This window comes from Balaenoptera borealis (genome assembly GCF_965194805.1).
Source record: "Balaenoptera borealis genome assembly, chromosome: 1".
Classification (NCBI taxonomy): Eukaryota; Metazoa; Chordata; class Mammalia; order Artiodactyla; family Balaenopteridae; genus Balaenoptera; species Balaenoptera borealis.
The window spans coordinates 176,086,907-176,105,171 of NC_138860.1; the positions used below are offsets into that span (position 1 = coordinate 176,086,907).

The 18,265-nt window shown below is 38.4% G+C and overlaps 1 protein-coding gene across 6 annotated transcripts in view; it reads left to right on the forward strand.

Annotated features, from left to right (window-relative positions):
- The first annotated feature begins 4,417 nt into the window (after positions 1 to 4,417).
- Positions 4,418 to 18,265, forward strand: part of HNRNPR (heterogeneous nuclear ribonucleoprotein R) — a 35,146-nt gene continuing 21,298 nt past the window's right edge. The window contains exons 1-5 of one of the 6 annotated variants that reach the window (XM_082392772.1): positions 4,418 to 5,798; positions 9,006 to 9,174; positions 11,429 to 11,547; positions 12,100 to 12,207; positions 14,356 to 14,469. In XM_082392772.1, coding sequence (XP_082248898.1) covers positions 9,018 to 9,174; positions 11,429 to 11,547; positions 12,100 to 12,207; positions 14,356 to 14,469 — 498 coding nt within the window. In that variant the 5' untranslated portion in view covers positions 4,418 to 5,798; positions 9,006 to 9,017. The remainder of the gene's footprint in view (positions 5,799 to 9,005; positions 9,175 to 11,428; positions 11,548 to 12,099; positions 12,208 to 14,355; positions 14,470 to 18,265) is intronic. The other 5 variants (XM_082392771.1, XM_082392773.1, XM_082392774.1 and 2 more) reach the window with 5 other exon arrangements.

The following is an 18,265-nucleotide window of genomic DNA, read 5'->3' on the forward strand; positions in this document are numbered from 1 at the left end:
AGCCACCCAAGTCCAGGAAGCGCAGCGAGTCCCATACAGGATAAACCCAAGGAGAAACACACCGAGACACACAGTAATCAAATTGGCAAAAACTAAAGACAAAGAAAAATTATTGAAAGCAGCAAGGGAAAAACGACAAATAACATACAAGGGAACTCCCATAAGGTTAACAGCTGATTTCTCAGCAGAAACTCTACAAGCCAGAAGGGAGTGGCATGACATATTTAAAGTGATGAAAGGGAAGAATCTACAACCAAGATTACTCTACCCGGCAAGGATCTCATTCAGATTCGATGGAGAAATCAAAAGCTTTACAGACAAGCAAAAGCTAAGAGAATTCAGCACCACCAAACCAGGTCTACAACAAATGCTAAAGGAACTTCTCTAAGTGGGAAACACAAGAGAAGAAAAGGACCTTCAAAAACAAACCCAAAACAATTAAGAAAATGGTCATAGGAACATACATATCGATAATTACCTTAAACGTGAATGGATTAAATGCTCCAACCAAAAGACACAGGCTTGCTGAATGGATACAAAAACAAGACCCATATATATGCTGTCTACAAGAGACCCGCTTCAGACCTAGGGACACATACAGACTGAAAGTGAGGGGATGGAAAAAGATATTCCATGCGAATGGAAATCAAAAGAAAGCTGGAGTAGCAATACTCATATCAGATAAAATAGACTTTAAAATAAAGTATGTTACAAGAGACAAGGAAGGACACTACATAATGATCAAGGGATCAATCCAAGAAGAAGATATAACAATTATAAATATATATGCACCCAACATAGGAGCACCTCAATACATAAGGCAACTGCTAACAGCTGTAAAAGAGGAAATCGACAGTAACACAATAATAGTGGGGGACTTTAACACCTCACTTACACCAATGGACAGATCATCCAAAATGAAAATAAATAAGGAAACAGAAGCTTTAAATGACACAATAGACCAGATAGATTTAATTGATATTTATAGGACATTCCATCCAAAATCAGCAGATTACACTTTCTTCTCAAGTGCGCATGGAACATTCTCCAGGATAGATCACATCTTGGGTCACAAATCAAGCCTCAGTAAATTTAAGAAAATTGAAATCATATCAAGCATCTTTTCTGACCACAACGCTATGAGATTAGAAATGAATTACAGGGGGAAAAAACGTAAAAAACACAAACACATGGAGGCTAAACACTACGCTACCAAATAACCAAGAGATCACTGAAGAAATCAAAGAGGAAATCAAAAAATACCTAGCGACAAATGACAATGAAAACTATAAGACACTGATGAAAGAAATTAAAGATGATAAAAGCAGATGGAGAGATATACCATGTTCTTGGATTGGAAGAATCAATATTGTGAAAATGACTATACTACCCAAAGCAATCTACAGATTTAATGCAATCCCTATCAAATTACCAATGGCACTTTTTACGGAACTAGAACAAAAAATCTTAAAATTTGTATGGAGACACAAAAGACCCCGAATAGCCAAAGCAGTCTTGAGGGAAAAAAACGGAGCTGGAGGAATCAGACTCCCTGACTTCAGACTATACTACAAAGCTATAGTAATCAAGACAGTATGGTACTGGCACAAAAAACAGAAATATAGGTCAACGGAACAGGATAGAAAGCCCAGGGATAAACCCACGCACCTATGGTCAACTAGTCTATGACAAAGGAGGCAAAGATATACAATGGAGAAAAGACAGTCTCTTCAATAAGTGGTGCTGGGAAAACTGGACAGCTACATGTAAAAGAATGAAATTAGAACACTCCCTAACACCATACACAAAAATAAACTCAAAATGGATTCTAGACCTAAATGTAAGACCGGACACTATAAAACTCTTAGAGGAAAACATAGGAAGAACACTCTTTGACATAAATCACAGCAAGATCTTTTTTGAACCACCTCCTAGAGTAGTGGAAATAAAAACAAAAATAAACAAATGGGACCTAATGAAACTTAAAAGCTTTTGCACAGCAAAGGAAACCATAAACAAGACGAAAAGACAACCCTCAGAATGGGAGAAAATATTTGCAAACAAATCAACGGACAAAGGATTAATCTCCAAAATATATAAACAGCTCATGCAGCTTGATATTAAAAAACAAACAACCCAATCCAAAAATGGGCAGCAGACCTAAATAGACATTTCTCCAAAGAAGACATACAGATGGCCAAGAAGCACATGAAAAGCTACTCAACATCACTAATTATTAGAGAAATGCAAATCAAAACTACAATCAGGTATCACCTCACACCAGTTAGAATGGGCTTCATCAGAAAATCTACAAACAACAAATGCTGGAGAGGGTGTGGAGAAAAGGGAACCCTCTTGCACTGTTGGTGCGAATGTAAACTGATACAGCCACCATGGAGAACAGTATGGAGGTTCCTTAAAAAACTAAGAATAAAATTACCAGATGATCCAGCAATCCCACTACTGGGCATATACCCAGAGAAAACCACAATTCAAAAAGACACATGCACCCCAATGTTCATTGCAGCGCTATTTACAATAGCCAGGTCATGGAAGCAACCTAAATGCCCATCGACAGACGAATGGATAAAGAAGATGTGGTACATATATACAATGGAATATTACTCAGCCATAAAAAGGAATGAAATTGGGTCATTTGTTGAGATATGGATGGATCTAGAGACTGTCATACAGAGTGAAGTAAGTCAGAAAGAGAAAAACAAATATCATATATTAATGCATATATGTGGAACCTAGAAAAATGGTACAGATGAACCAGTCTGCAGGGCAGAAATAGAGACACAGATGTAGAGAACAAACGTATGGACACCAAGGGGGGAAAGCCGGGGGGGTGGGGGTGGGGGTGTGCTGAATTGGGCGATTGGGATTGACATGTATACAGTGATGTGTATAAAATTGATGACTAATAAGAACCTGCTGTATAAAAATAAAAAAAAGAAGAAAAAATAATAATGGCCAAAAAAAATCCCCAAATTAATAGAAAACACTAATCTACACATCTAAGAAGCTCAAAAACAAATTGGATACAAGATTTGTTTAAAATCCAAAATCATTTACTGTACTAATAAAGGACAAAAACCACATGATCAATAGACAAAAAACATTTGGGAAAATCCAACATCCATTCTAAAAAACTCTCAACAAATTAGGAATAAAAGGGAAGTTCTTCAAAGTAATAAAGAACATCTACTAAAAACGTACAGCTAGTAAAAAAAAAAAAAAAAAAAAAAAGGTTAAGAGATATAGCTGGGGCTTCCCTGGTGGCGCAGTGGTTGAGAATTTGCCTGCTAATGCAGGGGACGCAGGGCACGCGGGTTCGAGCCCTGGTCTGGGAAGATCCCACATGCCGCGGAGCAACTAGGCCCGTGTGCCACAACTACTGAGCCTGCGCGTCTGGAGCCTGTGCTCCTCAATAAGAGAGGCTGCGATAGTGAGAGGCCCGCGCACCGCGATGAAGAGTGGCCCCCGCTTGCCGCAACGAGAGAAAGCCCTCGCACAGAAACGAAGATCCAACACAGCCAAAAATAAATAAAAAAAAAAAAAAAAAAAAAAGAGACATAGCTGGAGCTCTCCCTAGCAACTCATTTTTATTATATCTATTTGTATACTTGTCCTGACTTGTCAGCTAGAATGTAAGCTCTCAGAGGACAGAGATTGTTTTATTCATTTTATATTTCCTGCTTTCAACACAGTGATTTATATGTAGAGGGTGTACAACAAATAACTGTATAATATTGCATTCACGAATGCACACACACACAATTGTTTTTGAAATGCAAAGCTCAGATGACCATATTTTCCAAATCAAAAAAATCAAGATATATGGTCTGAAAAGGTGGAGTATACTTAGGAGGACCATATGGGTGAATATTTGAAATATTATCTCAGAAAATATTGGGTGATAGAATCACTTTAATTACAGTATCCAGTCCAGGGGTTCTTATCCTGTGTTAAATGGACTTGAAAGAATCTCTGAATGGAATTCACTGGCCCTTCAACTTGGAAGGGAAAAAAATAACTTTATTTTCACTAATATACTGCCAAAATTAAGCATTTTCCCCATTGTGAATGTAGGCAACAAACCAGAGAATTAGCAGTACTTTTCACTCTGTCACCAATAGGAATCACAGATATTTTCATACACATTATAGTTGTGGGATTTCTTGAAATATCTCCTCATTGCTTACATTTCAATAGTTCTTTGACCTGCTTCACAATCTTGATATTTAATATTTAAAGAAAAAGATTACTATGTCACAAGAGTTTTAAAAATGTATTTCCTGATTCTATTTCAACTTTTGTAATGCTACGTATTTTACGCATTTAAAAACCTAAAAGATCCATAGCTTTTACCAGACTGTCGAATGGCACAAAACAGGTTAAGAACCCTCGAGCTAGAAGCAGATTTATGTGAAGCAAATAAAGGTTAAGCTTCAAAGTCCCTTTACCATGCCCTTCCAAGACTCTGTTCCTAAATTTGTATTCATCATTTTATATTATTTTTCTAAAGGATCCCAGCATTTGTATAAGTTTCACACCCCATAGTACAAAAGTTGGATTCACCGTGACGTTTAGCCCAGTACCGGGCACATAGGTTTTCCATAATTAATTTTTGGTTGATAGCTTCTGGGAAATTTAAACGATCCTCGAAGTTATCTGGAAATCTTGCAGACCACCGCTTGGCTTCCTCCACTTCCCGAGAGGGATGGGGCAGTGGAGATGGGGTCGGGAAGGAAGGGCCGTGGGATGAGATAGGTTTGGACTAAGGCAAGACAGGGAACAAGCCAGTAAGGGATGGAAGGTGAGAAATGCTTAGGAATAACGGGAATTAGTCTCCTTTGGGAATGAGCCCTTTTCCTTGCACGGCTCCTTTGGTTTCATAGATGCATACATCTGCCCTATCTACCTTGTGAATATTCATTAGCTCCAAACCCCGTGAAGAAAGGTCTCTGCTCTGTCATTTGTAGGTAACATTGCTCTTGAGAAACGCCCACTTCAGCGATTTCCCTCACATTCTGAGCTGCTCCCAACGATGTGTGGAAGGGAGCCCGGGAGTCAGCTTTCCGAGCGTTCCAAGGGACGACTTTCTACACGAAGAAATTCTCCAACAAAACAGACGAGCCAAATCCTTAAACCGCGTTCTAACTAGAGCCCAAAAGACGACCTAGAGGGAGGCCGGACCGCGTGGCGGTGGGCGTGTCTGGGGCGAACGCCGGCGGCGGCGGCTCCCGGGGGGATTACCGGCGCTGTGGCGCCAGCCAAGGGGCGGGAGGGCCGCGGCCGAACAAGCCGGTGCGCACGGTAGGGGGCGGGGCTCCGGAGGCGGCCTACTTTTTCGGCCTCGCGCCGGCGGCAGACGAAGAGGGAGGAGCCTCGGCACCCTGGGACTGGAGCACCGTAGCCTCGCCTCCACCCGAGGCTTCGCCACAGACCCCTTTGTGTTCCTGCCCCCGCCCCGGAGGCGCCCCAGCCGGCGGCGCTGAGTTCCCTCATTGGCTCAGCCGACGGCTTCATCGATTGGCTCCCAAGTCGTCCGGCGTGGTGCGCCTCTTCTCGCTACTATTGGTCATCTGAGCTGCTCCTCAGGCCGCCGCGCGCGGTGATTGCCCGGCCGGTCGGAGTCCCTGGAAGCAGTTCCGGGAAACCCCGCGTGCTGCCGGGATCGCGTCTCTGTCCATGAGGGGGGGAGGGGGTGGCGCGCGCGCCATTTCTAGTCGTTTTCAAAGCGCCTCGCGCTGATTCTCACGGGCCCGGCCTCCGGCCCCAGCTCTGCCCCGGTGAGTCTCGCGCCGGCCCGCGGGGGGAGGGGCCGGGAGCCCCGATCCGACCCTACTGGGCCCGGCCGGGGCACGGCGCCTTGTCCCCAGTTTCGTTTTCGTTCCGAGGCCCCGGGGTGGGGGTGGGGATGGGCTGGTGGTGGCTTCAGCCTCGTCCGGCCGCTCAGTTGAGGGCCTGGCCCAGCCGAGGCGCCTCCTCGCCTTCGCTCATCCTCCCCCCGCCCCTCCAACCCCCGGCCCCCGGTCCGGCCGGCCTGGCGCCCTCCGCGCAGGCTGCCGGTCCGGGCGCGCTTTTCCCGCCTCCGCCCGCTGCTCCACGCGGCCGGGCCGGGCCGGCGGCTTGGGGCGCCCGCGGCCCCATTGCCTCTCCCCGCCGGAGCCGTCTCGCTCCCGTCTCATCCGGCCTAGCCACGAGTGGGATGTGTTGATGATCCGGACCGGCACGGGGAGGGGGTGGGCAGAGGGCGGGATGCAAACCCCGGGTGACCTGAGCCGGGAGAAAACTTTTGTGTGAAGCAGAGGCCAAAAGGCTGGTTTGTGTAGGAAGCCTCCCTCCCCTCCCCCATTCTGCATGCTGCGAGTCGAGATTTGAAGGAAAAAATGACTACTAGAGGCCATGAAACTTAGCCTTCGAGCGGCGCCTGAGATACCTAATTCTAAGACTGTCATAGGCGCACGAAATTGGAAAGGCGATTCTTTTTTTTCTGCGGTAGAAACCGTAATTGCCAAAATTTAAAACTTGAAGCCACGGGGCTCTTGAAGGGTTCAGTCCTTTCACACTACCTGTTTCAGATTTTTGCTGTCCTCCGGAGGCTGAATTTATGTCTCATGAGTCAGTTGTAGGTTAAGGGCTTGACACTCCTAAGCCATGAGATAACCATTAGTCTTCATTGCGTTGGTTCTTTTAAAGCCGGTCTCTTAAATGTGAAGAATTTTCACGAGATGTTCAGAAAAAATCAGAGAGGGGCTAGTGTCAGACTTCCCAAATCTCCCAGCAGCCCTTATTTAAATTTCTACTTTTCGCAAAAAAGTTTAGATCAAATGACTTAAGTCACATTAGTGTATTTGCTGCATCCAGAAATATGGTTTGGCTGTGTGGCATCATATTGAATACACACAAGAGTTTTAAATGGTCTCATATGACATGAAAGTCTTTTTTTAAATGAGCACATTGTATTTGGCTTGAAGAGAGCTTGTTCCTTGATCCGAAAGGTTTTATTTTCTGGACTCTAATAGTTGTACTTTTTTGTTGTTGTTAAAGTTTACAGACTTTTTTTGGTAAATTTCAAACAATTTCAGAATCAACTTGTAGAGAGCCTTTGCAATGAATGGTAGTCATAAATATTTCTGTCTTGTGCTTAATATGCAACTTGTCTTTTTGCTTTACACATACTTAAAAAAAATACCACCTTAACAGATGTTCGTTGAACTTTTCTGTTAAAAATTTGCTTTCTTTCCGTGACTAATAGTATTCCAAGGTGCAATACTGCAAGGGTCTTGTGATACGGAGAACTTTTGAGTTCTGATGATCTTATGGTCGTATTTGGGGGTGGGGGAGCATGGAAAACTCTATGTTCACAAAGATGTTTTGGACTTTAGGATGCATCTTTATAGAAGTAGGTTGTATTTATCAGTAAACTATTCATCTTACACTATAAGTAGTTTCTTGATGAAAAGTGCCAGTTTTGAATGTTTTCGTTTTTGCAAGTTCATCAGAATTTGAGGCTTGCCTTGAGAAACATTTATCCACCCAGCGATTAACCACGGAGTCTGCGTCTGTATAGACATTAGAGGGTTACTAAGTCTTAATAATGTTTTGTAATCATAAGTCATGATATTGTTTATCCCATTTTCAAAGTAACCCTTTCTGCTCTCTTCCTACGCTGTATTACCTCCTTCTCGGTCTTCTTCCCTTTTTCATTAACTTCAGCTAAATATCGGTGGACTTTGAAATGAAGTTGTTTTAAGTCGGAAAACTGTACCTGGTGCATTTGCACAGTGTTTTGATAAGCAGTCTGGAGGTGTGGTTATCTTACGTATGGGTTTTAGTGCTTTTTAGGAAACTTGTATTTTCTTTATAGCTGACTAGGTATCTTGAGTTTCATCAAGAAAAGTAGGCTTTTCCTTGAAATCCACCTTCATGTCCTTTATTTCAGTATTCGTTGCAATGTCTTTATTCTGGTGCTTATTATCTTCATCACATTATAATTTCACCACAGACAAATGCACTTTAACTTTAATTCCGTCTTTTGAAGAGGTAGTATAGAGACTGGCCTTGTATGGTTTTATTATTTAATCTCTCTCTTCGGGGAGTTGATCCATTTCAGCATTACATACAGGTTGAACACCCAAAATGATTTGGGTAGGTTAATCTGAGACATCTGACCTAAGTTTATCCTAATTAGGTAATGTTTGTTGAAACTATTTGGAAGGAATTAGTTATCCGTTCTAAAATATGTTTTTTAGGTTTATTTTACTGATATGAAAAATTCAGTATACACTCATGATTTTTTTTTTTTAAGAAGCAACCTTAACTATAGCTCACTTTTTATTTTATGTGGACTTAAAACAATCATTTAGCTTTTAAACCTGGTCATTTTTTCTTTTAAATCTGTGAATGGGAATAGCAAATTAATTTTAGAACAAAAATTAATGTCAAGTTGTGTTTTTTGTTTTGTTTTAAGTGAGGCGGAGAAAACCCAAATCACCAGAATGTTGAACTAGAGACAGCAGGGCATTTATTTCACACCTATCTTGGATTTGAAGCAGAGCTAGGAAAATTTGAAAGTCCTTGAACCTTAAGTTGTCTGTGGGTGTTCATTCTGTTTTTAAACCAAACTTTTTAAAACTGTGTAAGAATTGAGAGCTTGAGGGGCTTTTTAGGATTTTGTGGTGATTTGTTGATAAGCTCGTCAGGACACAACAGCTGCTTTTGTTAATCAGTGATTCTACCTTAAGTAAATTCAAGGCTTTATTTAACCTAGTGTACATGAAGTTCCTTAAATAACACTTCCATGTACATTTTCCATGGTTTTACAGAATTATTATGCAAATTTAGGTCAGATACATCAGAAAAGGCATCATAAAATAATATTTTGATAGAAGTTATTAGCAGCATGTATACAAATTAGTTTAGATAAATCATGCATTGTCCTACAAACTAGTTATTTCTGGCTTAATGTAATATAGCTCCTGAATTTTTTCCAGCAGCATAATAAAATGGCTAATCAGGTGAATGGTAATGCGGTACAGTTAAAAGAAGAGGAAGAACCAATGGATACTTCCAGTGTAACTCACACAGAACACTACAAGACACTGATAGAGGCAGGCCTCCCACAGAAGGTGGCAGAAAGACTTGATGAAATATTTCAGACAGGTATAATATACATTTCTTGTTTCTGACTGGTTATGAAAGTGAGGGCAAACCACTTTGAATTTTATAGACTTTTTTTAAGGTTAAATATTATTGTTTCTGATCTATATAGAGCTGAATGTTACTTTCCCTTCATTGAGGGCATATTGGGTTTGACTTTGATATTCTTATTTCATTATTTCCAAGCCTTCTTAGTGTTGAATATGCAGTCTTAGTTGTTTCAGAACAGTACATCAATTTGTCTTAGATTTACCATCAATTAATATATATGTTTCAGCATATCAAATTTTACATTTTTTCTTAATCTAAATCAGTCATCATTTTGCTTTTACTTTTCTACTTTAGCTTCTTAAAGTGATTGTTAAAACAGCTTAGGTCTGATTAGGTGGCATAATAAGAGGACTAGTTAGAGTGTATTGTCTGAAATGATAATAAATGTCAGACTCCTTGAGAGTTTGTGGCCTGTCTAGTTTCTAACAGACAGAAATCCCCAACTCTCAGTAATTTGGAAGTGTTTGGTTTGTAACAGCTGCTTTTTTTTTTTTCTTTCTTTTTTTTTTTTTTTTTAAATCTAGGAGTCCCATGCTTAAGTGCTTAAGGAAATTTGAACATTTTAATATGGTGGTTGTAAGTGGTTTGAAGTTCTAAAGAGGGAGAGAAATATATCCCCTTAGGAAGTGTTGTTCATAAATAAATGTGTCCTCCCCCTTTGGGACCATAGATGGAAACTTTCTTCCTCTGTGTTTTGTGTGCCTATCCAGATTCTGGGAGAGAGAATTGAACTGTCTCACAAATGTGTCTTAAGTACCGTAGTAACAAATTTCTGGGGTTTTTTTGTCCTTAAAACATTTTTTTTTTTTTTTAATCTGAGAAGCTCAAGATAATTTTAGACATTAAAATGACTTCTCAAAATGACTCCTGGGTGATGGTCCCATTTGAAAATCAGTCCTCAGGAACTTTCTGTGACATTCTGCCATAGAGAATTGGCAGTGATCTGCTTTGAGATACTCTCTTGTAGAGTGTTCTGTTACTAGTAAGAGGCCGATGGTTTGGGTGTAGGGTTGGATTGACAGAACGGACTGATGGGTATCCTGAGTTGTGGCTTTAGGTGGTGATATGGAATATTCAAGTAAGGAAACTCCAATTATTTAGGCATGCTCATTTTGAGCTCTTAAATCATGGCAACATTTTTTTAAAAGTAACTTCGCAAGTGACAGTATATATTATGGAGTAAAGTTCTTTTTGGCTTTACCAAAATGGAGTCACTTTTGATGTTAGTTCATATGGATTTGGGGGTTTTAATCTGCCAAATATTTCCATTTTACTTTGGATCAATTCTGAAATATATTGAGAAATATAAAATTTAACAAACTTAAGAAATTATACTTAAACTTAGTAAATGTTCTGTGTGCAGTTAAATATACTGTATATATATAGAATGCAGTGCATATATTTTCTGTATAGTTTGCTCGTTAAGTCCACAGTAAAGTCCTTTTAATGCCATTTGCAAAAATTGTCATTGTTGACAGTGTTGTGAATGCCACAGCATCTTTTAAAATCTCATTGTGACACTTCTGAAGAACAGAAAAATGCCTTAAAATATGACTTTCAGAATTGATTAATCAAGCTGCACTGGCATTTATAGAAAAGTTTAAAATTATGCCTTTCCACATTCTGACTGCAGCAAAATAGATGTTCAGATAAACAGATGAATTTCATTTTATCTTAGGTGTTAAGGAGGGAAAACCTGTGACACTTTTTGGAGAGTGGAAAAAATTATTTAGTAAAAGAGGTTCTCTCTTATTTTTTTCCCCACTTCTTGTGTGGTTAGCAATAACTCCAACAGTGCATGTAATTTGAAGGTTGCTCCTTGGGAAATACAGTGTGTTTTTAATCACCCTAACATAACTTGTTATATTAATGCTTAATCTGTAGTACAGTGTGTACATCAGATTTAAGTTCCGGAACTTAAACGTTTTGGGGAGTGGGAAATGGGGTTAGGATTTTTTTGGTTTTTTGGGGAATATGGGGATTGAAATTTATGTTTACAAGTGTTGACATTTTATCTTTTGTTTTCATACTTGTACTCTTGACCTTTCTGTATAGTATTTGTATAGCTGCCTATATGCATATAGTTAAATGAAAATTTAGTTAGTGATAGTATTGAATATAACAATTCTTGATTAAACACTGATAACACAGTTTAGATTTTCCCCTTTGTTGCAATAATGTTACCCCTTTTCAATTTAATTTTTAGGATTGGTAGCTTATGTCGATCTTGATGAAAGAGCCATTGATGCTCTCAGGGAATTTAATGAAGAAGGAGCTCTGTCTGTACTACAGCAGTTCAAGGAAAGTGACTTATCACATGTTCAGGTAAGGTCATTATTCAGAAATGTCTTTGAACAACTAATGATCTGAAATTATTTTACTGTTACTTTTTTTCCTGTGGAGGAGTGGTATTTTTGTTTCTGACTACCTCTGCTTCTTTTAAAAAATTAGCTTAAAGAAAAAAAGATCTACATGGCAGAGAGTTTTCAGAAACACAAGCATAAAGTAAAAGTCCCCCACTCCTTTGTAATATTTTTGGATTATGTGATCCTGTTTTATTATCTTGGAGGGAAATAATGTTGGTGGGAGGAATAGATTCAGGATACCTGGCAAAATAGCCCAGATACATTTAAATATCAACCAATGGAAGACTGTTGTGCCAGTGTAGCAGGTAAACTCCCTAGAGGTCTTGTGTGTCTTAACTGCTGTCTGCTCCAGTTTGGCATGTAACAACCACTCTGCAAATATTTGTTGAGTGAATAAATGAGTAAATATTTTGTTAAAATTCTGGTCTTCTGAAATTTAAAGTTAATTATGTATTTGACCCTTCATCAATTCCTGGTGATTCTTTTTCATTGAATTACTTGGCTGTTCTAGAACAAAAGTGCATTTTTATGTGGAGTTATGAAGACCTACAGGCAAAGGGAGAAACAGGGGAGCAAGGTGCAAGAGTCTACAAAGGGACCCGATGAAGCAAAGATCAAGGTAAAACTTGACTTGGATAGTTGTAATGAAATTAAATTTAATTATGAGATCAAATGCTTCTTTTCATGTTTCCTAGAAACAGCTTTTATTGCACGTAAAAAAAAAAGAAAAAGAAAAACTAATGTTTGGAAATGAGATAATTTAGGGAAAATAAAGTAAGAAGAATTTTGGGGGCAGACATTTAATTATATGTTTGGTGAAAATTCCTAAACATACTCTCCCTTATTCCTTGTTCTTTTGGCTATGAATGACATATTTATTGATACTTCCAATAATAGTTTTTTAGATTGATTCAATCATGTCTCTTCAGTTTCTTTCCAAGTATTTTGTGTCTTTTCTCTTGCTGAAGAGGTGTTTTAATAACTGCTTTCCTCCTTCTCAGTTTTTATTTACTTCAGTTTCTTTGTTTGTAAACTGGGAACAGTAATAGTACCTACCTCATGAAGTGTGAAGGTTAAAGGAATTAAGATAGGTAAAGTGCTTAGAGTAATGCCTGGAATGTAGCGAGAACAGTGTAACTATGAGCCATTATTATTATTACTATTATTATTTAGATAAACTAAAAGGTGAATATAGGGCTTTTAGTAAAAGAATTAAATGGATATTGATGTTTTGCTGCAGTGATGGACTTTTGGGTTTGAAATAGTTAATTTATTTAATGTTGAAGTTTGTACAATTCTATGTTTTAGACAAGAAATATAACATAGTTTTTATCATGTAACTAGCTTATATAAAGCTCCTTTGTACCTTTTTTCCCTCATCTGTAAAATGGCACAATCCCATTCTTATATCTTTTAACTAATAGATGAAAACTCTATTTGCTGTAATGGTTGTTTTTTAAAAAACTTATTGCTGTTCATTGGATAGATCTGTATTATTTCCCTAAAGCTGGCTATTTGCTCTTGAGAAGATGCATATTATATATGTAATATGAGTATATTACATATTATACAAGTAATGTATAATATGTAATATGTTTTGTGTGTATTCTATATTACGTGTATTTCTGTGGTTAAAATAGTCAAAGGTAGAAGAATGGAGAATCTAAGGTAACTGGAATCCCGGGGTTCCTCCAGAGATATTTTTGGAAAATATTGAACTTGGTGATGTCTGAAGTCTCTTGCTGCTCTGACATGCTGTGATTTTAAAAACCTGAAGTGTAAAATTCTCCTTTCTAGGTAGATTCCATTTCTTTTTTTCCATGTGTCTTTGTTCTGTAGGCCTTTCATATGAACACAAACCCTTAAGGGCAAGGACATTATCTTTTCTATGATTCCTCTTAATACCTAATATAATGTTGTGAGGGAGGTTGGAAATCAGGAAACATAGTTTGTTTTTTGAAACCTGAGAGTATATTCATTTGGTAATTGCCAGATGTTTTGAGTCTGTGCTGTATGAGAAATGGTCTGGTTTTTACGGAGCTTATGGTATAGTAGGAGTACAAAACAACAGGATTAAACAAAATAAAGGTTAAGTTATTTGAGTACAGTGGAAAGAGTAGGACGATGTGAGAAATAGTAAATTAGAGAAGCTGCATAAAAGAGCTAGGACTTGATTTTTTTAAGGATAGAGAACTTTTTTTTTGTTAGTTGTATTATGAATTTATTATTGCCAGTATGATATGGACACTCAAATCACTTTGAGATCCTTTAATGCCAGCATCCTCACTGGAATTAATACAACCTTTCCATAATGTTCTTTAAAGGGGATAGAGAACATTTCATTTGAAAAGAGTCACTGGATGTAAGTATGCTATGTAAAGGGAGCAAATAAGGAAAAAATCTAATTGACATAGAGGGGGTGCAAAATGAGGAATACTGTGGTACATAAGTATGAATAGGTAGCCTGGGGTCAGCTTATGTCAAAGTTTTAGTAATCCTTTCCCCTTTTTTCTGTTCTCATAACAAAAATGTGATGTGTGCTTGGAGACTTAACTTGCCTGCAACTCCTTCCATTAAGTGTATGGAAAGGAGAAGTAAAAGTCAACCCGTGTGAGAGGAACCAGTGTGAACTTTGTGATTTTTTTCCCCTAACTAAAATACATAACCTAAGATGTTAGGGAACCTTTTGGAAAAGATTTATATTTTGATTTGTGTGTATATGATATTTAATATTCAACTATAAATAATTATGTATAATTATCTTTAGGCCTTGCTTGAGAGGACTGGTTATACCCTGGATGTAACCACAGGACAGAGGAAGTATGGTGGTCCTCCACCAGACAGTGTGTACTCTGGCATGCAACCTGGAATTGGAACAGAAGTAAGTGTTCTTCAGCTCTTTGCTAAAATCTTTCCAGTTTGTAAATAATTCTGCCTATTGTATGATGGGGGAAAAAATTGATTTTTTTCAAAGAGTAGCTATTATTATTTTTTTGGATATCCATCTGTATTTTGCTGCCATCATAAGTAGGGATAATCATGTGACTGGTAGATACCCAGACACTTTGTAAAGGAATGTAGAGTTTTTGGAACTGGCTACTAAAACTATGCAACTAACAACACACCATTTTAGGTCCTTGGGGTGAGGTTATTAAGGAGAAACAATTGCTTTATTCTGTTTTTGTTTTTGTTTTATGTCAGTAATTTTGAATGGTGCTTGTCCTCCCTCCTTGACCCTCCCCTTCATCACATAGAAGATACTCAGTGTTTACAGAAAGATTTATTGAAGGGAGTGGGTTGCACAAGGGAAGGATGTAGAATCAGATAAAAGGTTGAGCACATTGGTCTATACTTGAACAAAGAAGGAATCCATCCTCCATCTGTGTTTTCATGAAGGTCTCTTCATATACCTTTGTGCTAGCCTATTCTCATCCTTTAAATGGAAAAAACTGTGTGCCAAAAGGTAAACCCTGTTATTGCACGGACCTTTTCTGTTTGGTGTCTATTTAGTACCTAGCATAATGCCGGGAGTATAGTAGGCACATAGTATTTGACAAATAATTGGTTATGGTTTTTTTCTTTGAGTACTGTAATCCTGACTTCGTAACTTAAAATTTAAACTAGGTTAAATGATAATCTTATAGGATTTTCTTTAAAACAAAGTGATGGCGGTAGCTTCCTTAGGTGATGATGTCAGTTAAAATATTTAGGTGGTATTGTTATGTATCTCCTACTTATATTAGAATTCTAAGAAATCTTAAAACTTTACTCAAACGTTGTCAATGGCACCCTTCTAAAAGCTGAAACTTAACTTTTCAGGTAGCCAAAAGCAAAGATTATTATTTCTGGTTTGTGAATAGATAAAGACATCACCATTTAACATAACACTTTAGATGTATATCAGAGCTAATTCTAATTATGTTCTCTGTATGTAGAATGTTTTCTGTATGTAAATGTTTACAGTTACTGGTCTTTGTTCCCTGAACTTCTTTTATACGTTATTACAGTTAATGTTCTGTTTCTTGATATTTAACATTATTAAAAGGGCTCTAAGCATTTTTGGTTTTTTTGATACCTGTATCAGCTACATATGTTTGTTTTGAGTCTCAAAAAACTACTGTAAATTACTTAATGCTATATAATTATTGATAGAGTTGGGATTGGGACTCTAAACCATCTACATTCCTTACAGGAGCAAGTGTCATTGAAACAATATACAAGTGAATGATATCTTTAGCCTTTCACTCACTTTTGTCCTCTCATTAATCCCCCTCCACCATCCTTTATCTTTAATGTTCTATTTATGTTGTGAACCCTTTAAAATCTACATTTATATTTTATTTTTAAACAATATGGAAATATAGTTCAGCTTTCTTACAGGGACTCCTACACCATATGTATTTTTTTCTAATGGTTTTAAATTTTGTTCCTGGCATCAGGATTTTTTTTTCCCTTACCTTAAGCCCTCATATAAAATGAATAAAAATGGAATTGATGCTTTGCCTTTTTTCTTGTTCTTGAGGCAGCTTGAAACACCTCCAAGAGGAGAATACATTTTGAAAAAGTTATCTGTAGTATACCATGTGATATCCTTATCAATTATTGCTACATTTTCTTAGTTTTGTTTCTTTGACTAATTATAAAATCCTTAGGAGTAAAAATTGTTTGTATCATATGGTTCTGTTCTTCACAATGTCGAATATAGCCTGGTGTAAAATTAGTTGGTTGTATCTATCTCATAATTATAGAAATAAACTTTTTTTATTAGATTGGTTTCATTAATGAGCTCTTTAATGGAAACTTGTTTTATCTTTGCTTTATGTAGATAAGGAAGGAGTTTGCTAGTACTTTAAGATTTCACTGAAAGTATTTGAACAATTTAATAGAGTAAACTTTTGAGTATCCAGTTAGAAACAAATAGTATGCTAATTGTAAAATATGTATACATTCTCTTATATTGCACTCCCTCTTTAGCAGAAAGATGCGTTTTTCTGTATGTTAGATATCATTACATACAGCAGATATGGTTGCAGCAAAAATCCCTATATGAGATCACCAGCCTAAGCCACTCTTGTCAAGCAGTTTGTTGCAATAAGAGTGCAGTGTAAAAGTTTGGATTTCTCCCTTAAATTTAGATTTCATGAGATTTGGCCTATATGTTTTGAAAATTAAAGTTTTTAACATACTGGGTTGATGATAGGTTTAGTACATAATTGGTTTTAATTGGTGTCATATTGATGCTCTAAGGTTTGGGTTTTCTTTTATGGTTCATTACAGTTACTAAAAATTATTATTAGCTCTTTCTTTTAATGTTTTATTTTATTTATTTATTTATTTTTATTTTTGGCTGTGTCGGGTCTTCGTTGCAGCACTCAGGCTCTTCGTTGCAGTGCGCGGGCTTCTCTCTAGGTGTGGCATGTGGGTTTTCTGTTCCTAGTTGTGGTGCGCGGGCTCCAGAGCGTGTGGACTCTGTAGTTTGCGGCACTTGGGCTCTCTAGTTGAGGCGCATGGGCTTAGTTGCTCCACAGCATGTGAGATCTTAGTTTCCCGACCAGGTATCGAACCCACGTCCCCTGCATCGGAAGGCAGATTCTTTTTTTTTTTTTTAATTAATTTATTTATTTTTGGCTGTGTTGGGTCTTCGTTTCTGTGCGAGGCCTTTCTCTAGTTGCGGCAAGCGGGGGCCACTCTTCATCGCGGTGCGCGGGCCTCTCACTGTCGTGGCCTCTCCCGTTGCGGAGCACAGGCTCCAGACGCGCAGGCTCAGTTGTTGTGGCTCACGGGCTTAGTTGCTCCGCGGCATGTGGGATCTTCCCAGACCAGGGCTCGAACCCGTGTCCCCTGCATTGGCAGGCAGATTCTTAACCACTGCTGAAGGCGGATTCTTAACCACTGGACCACCAGGGAAGTCCCCCAAAATTATTATTAGCTCTTGACTGAGGAAGTTGAAATTAGGGTCAGTGCATGAGACTGACATTATTAAAATTAAGCTATGAGAAGACTACGAGGTTTTATCTTTGGATAAAAGCTACTGTAAAGGGCTTCCCTGGTGGTGCATTGGTTAAGAATCTGCCTGCCAGTGCAGGGGACACGGGTTCAAGCCCTGGTCCGGGAAGATTCCACATGCCGTGGAGCAACTCCAGAGCCCAAGAGCCACAACTACTGAAGCCCGCGTACCTAGAGCCCGTGTTCTGCAACAAGAGAAGCCACCACCGTAAGCCCGCGCACTGCAACGAAGAATAGCCCCTGCTCACCGCAACTAAAGAAAGCCCAAGCACAGCAACGAAGACCCAATGCAGCCATAAATAAATAAATAAATGAAAATCTACTGTAAATTAACCCTATAAGTGAGTACTCATTAATGGACATAGTTGCTAAGCATTGACCTTGAGATGAGAAATACACAAGAATGATAAGTATCAATTTTGAAATGCGTTTTTTTTTTTAGTGTGCCTTGGCTCTCAGACTTAGTCTGGTTATAGTGTCTTTGTATCCTTTTTTTTTCCTTTTTCTTCCAGTTTTATTGAGAAATACTTCACATACAGCACTATATAAACTTAAGGTGTACAGCATAATGGTTTCACTTACATACATCATGAAATGATGAGCACACTAAGTTTAGTGGGCGTCCATCATCTCATAAAATTAAAGAAATAGAAAAAAATGATTTTTCCTTG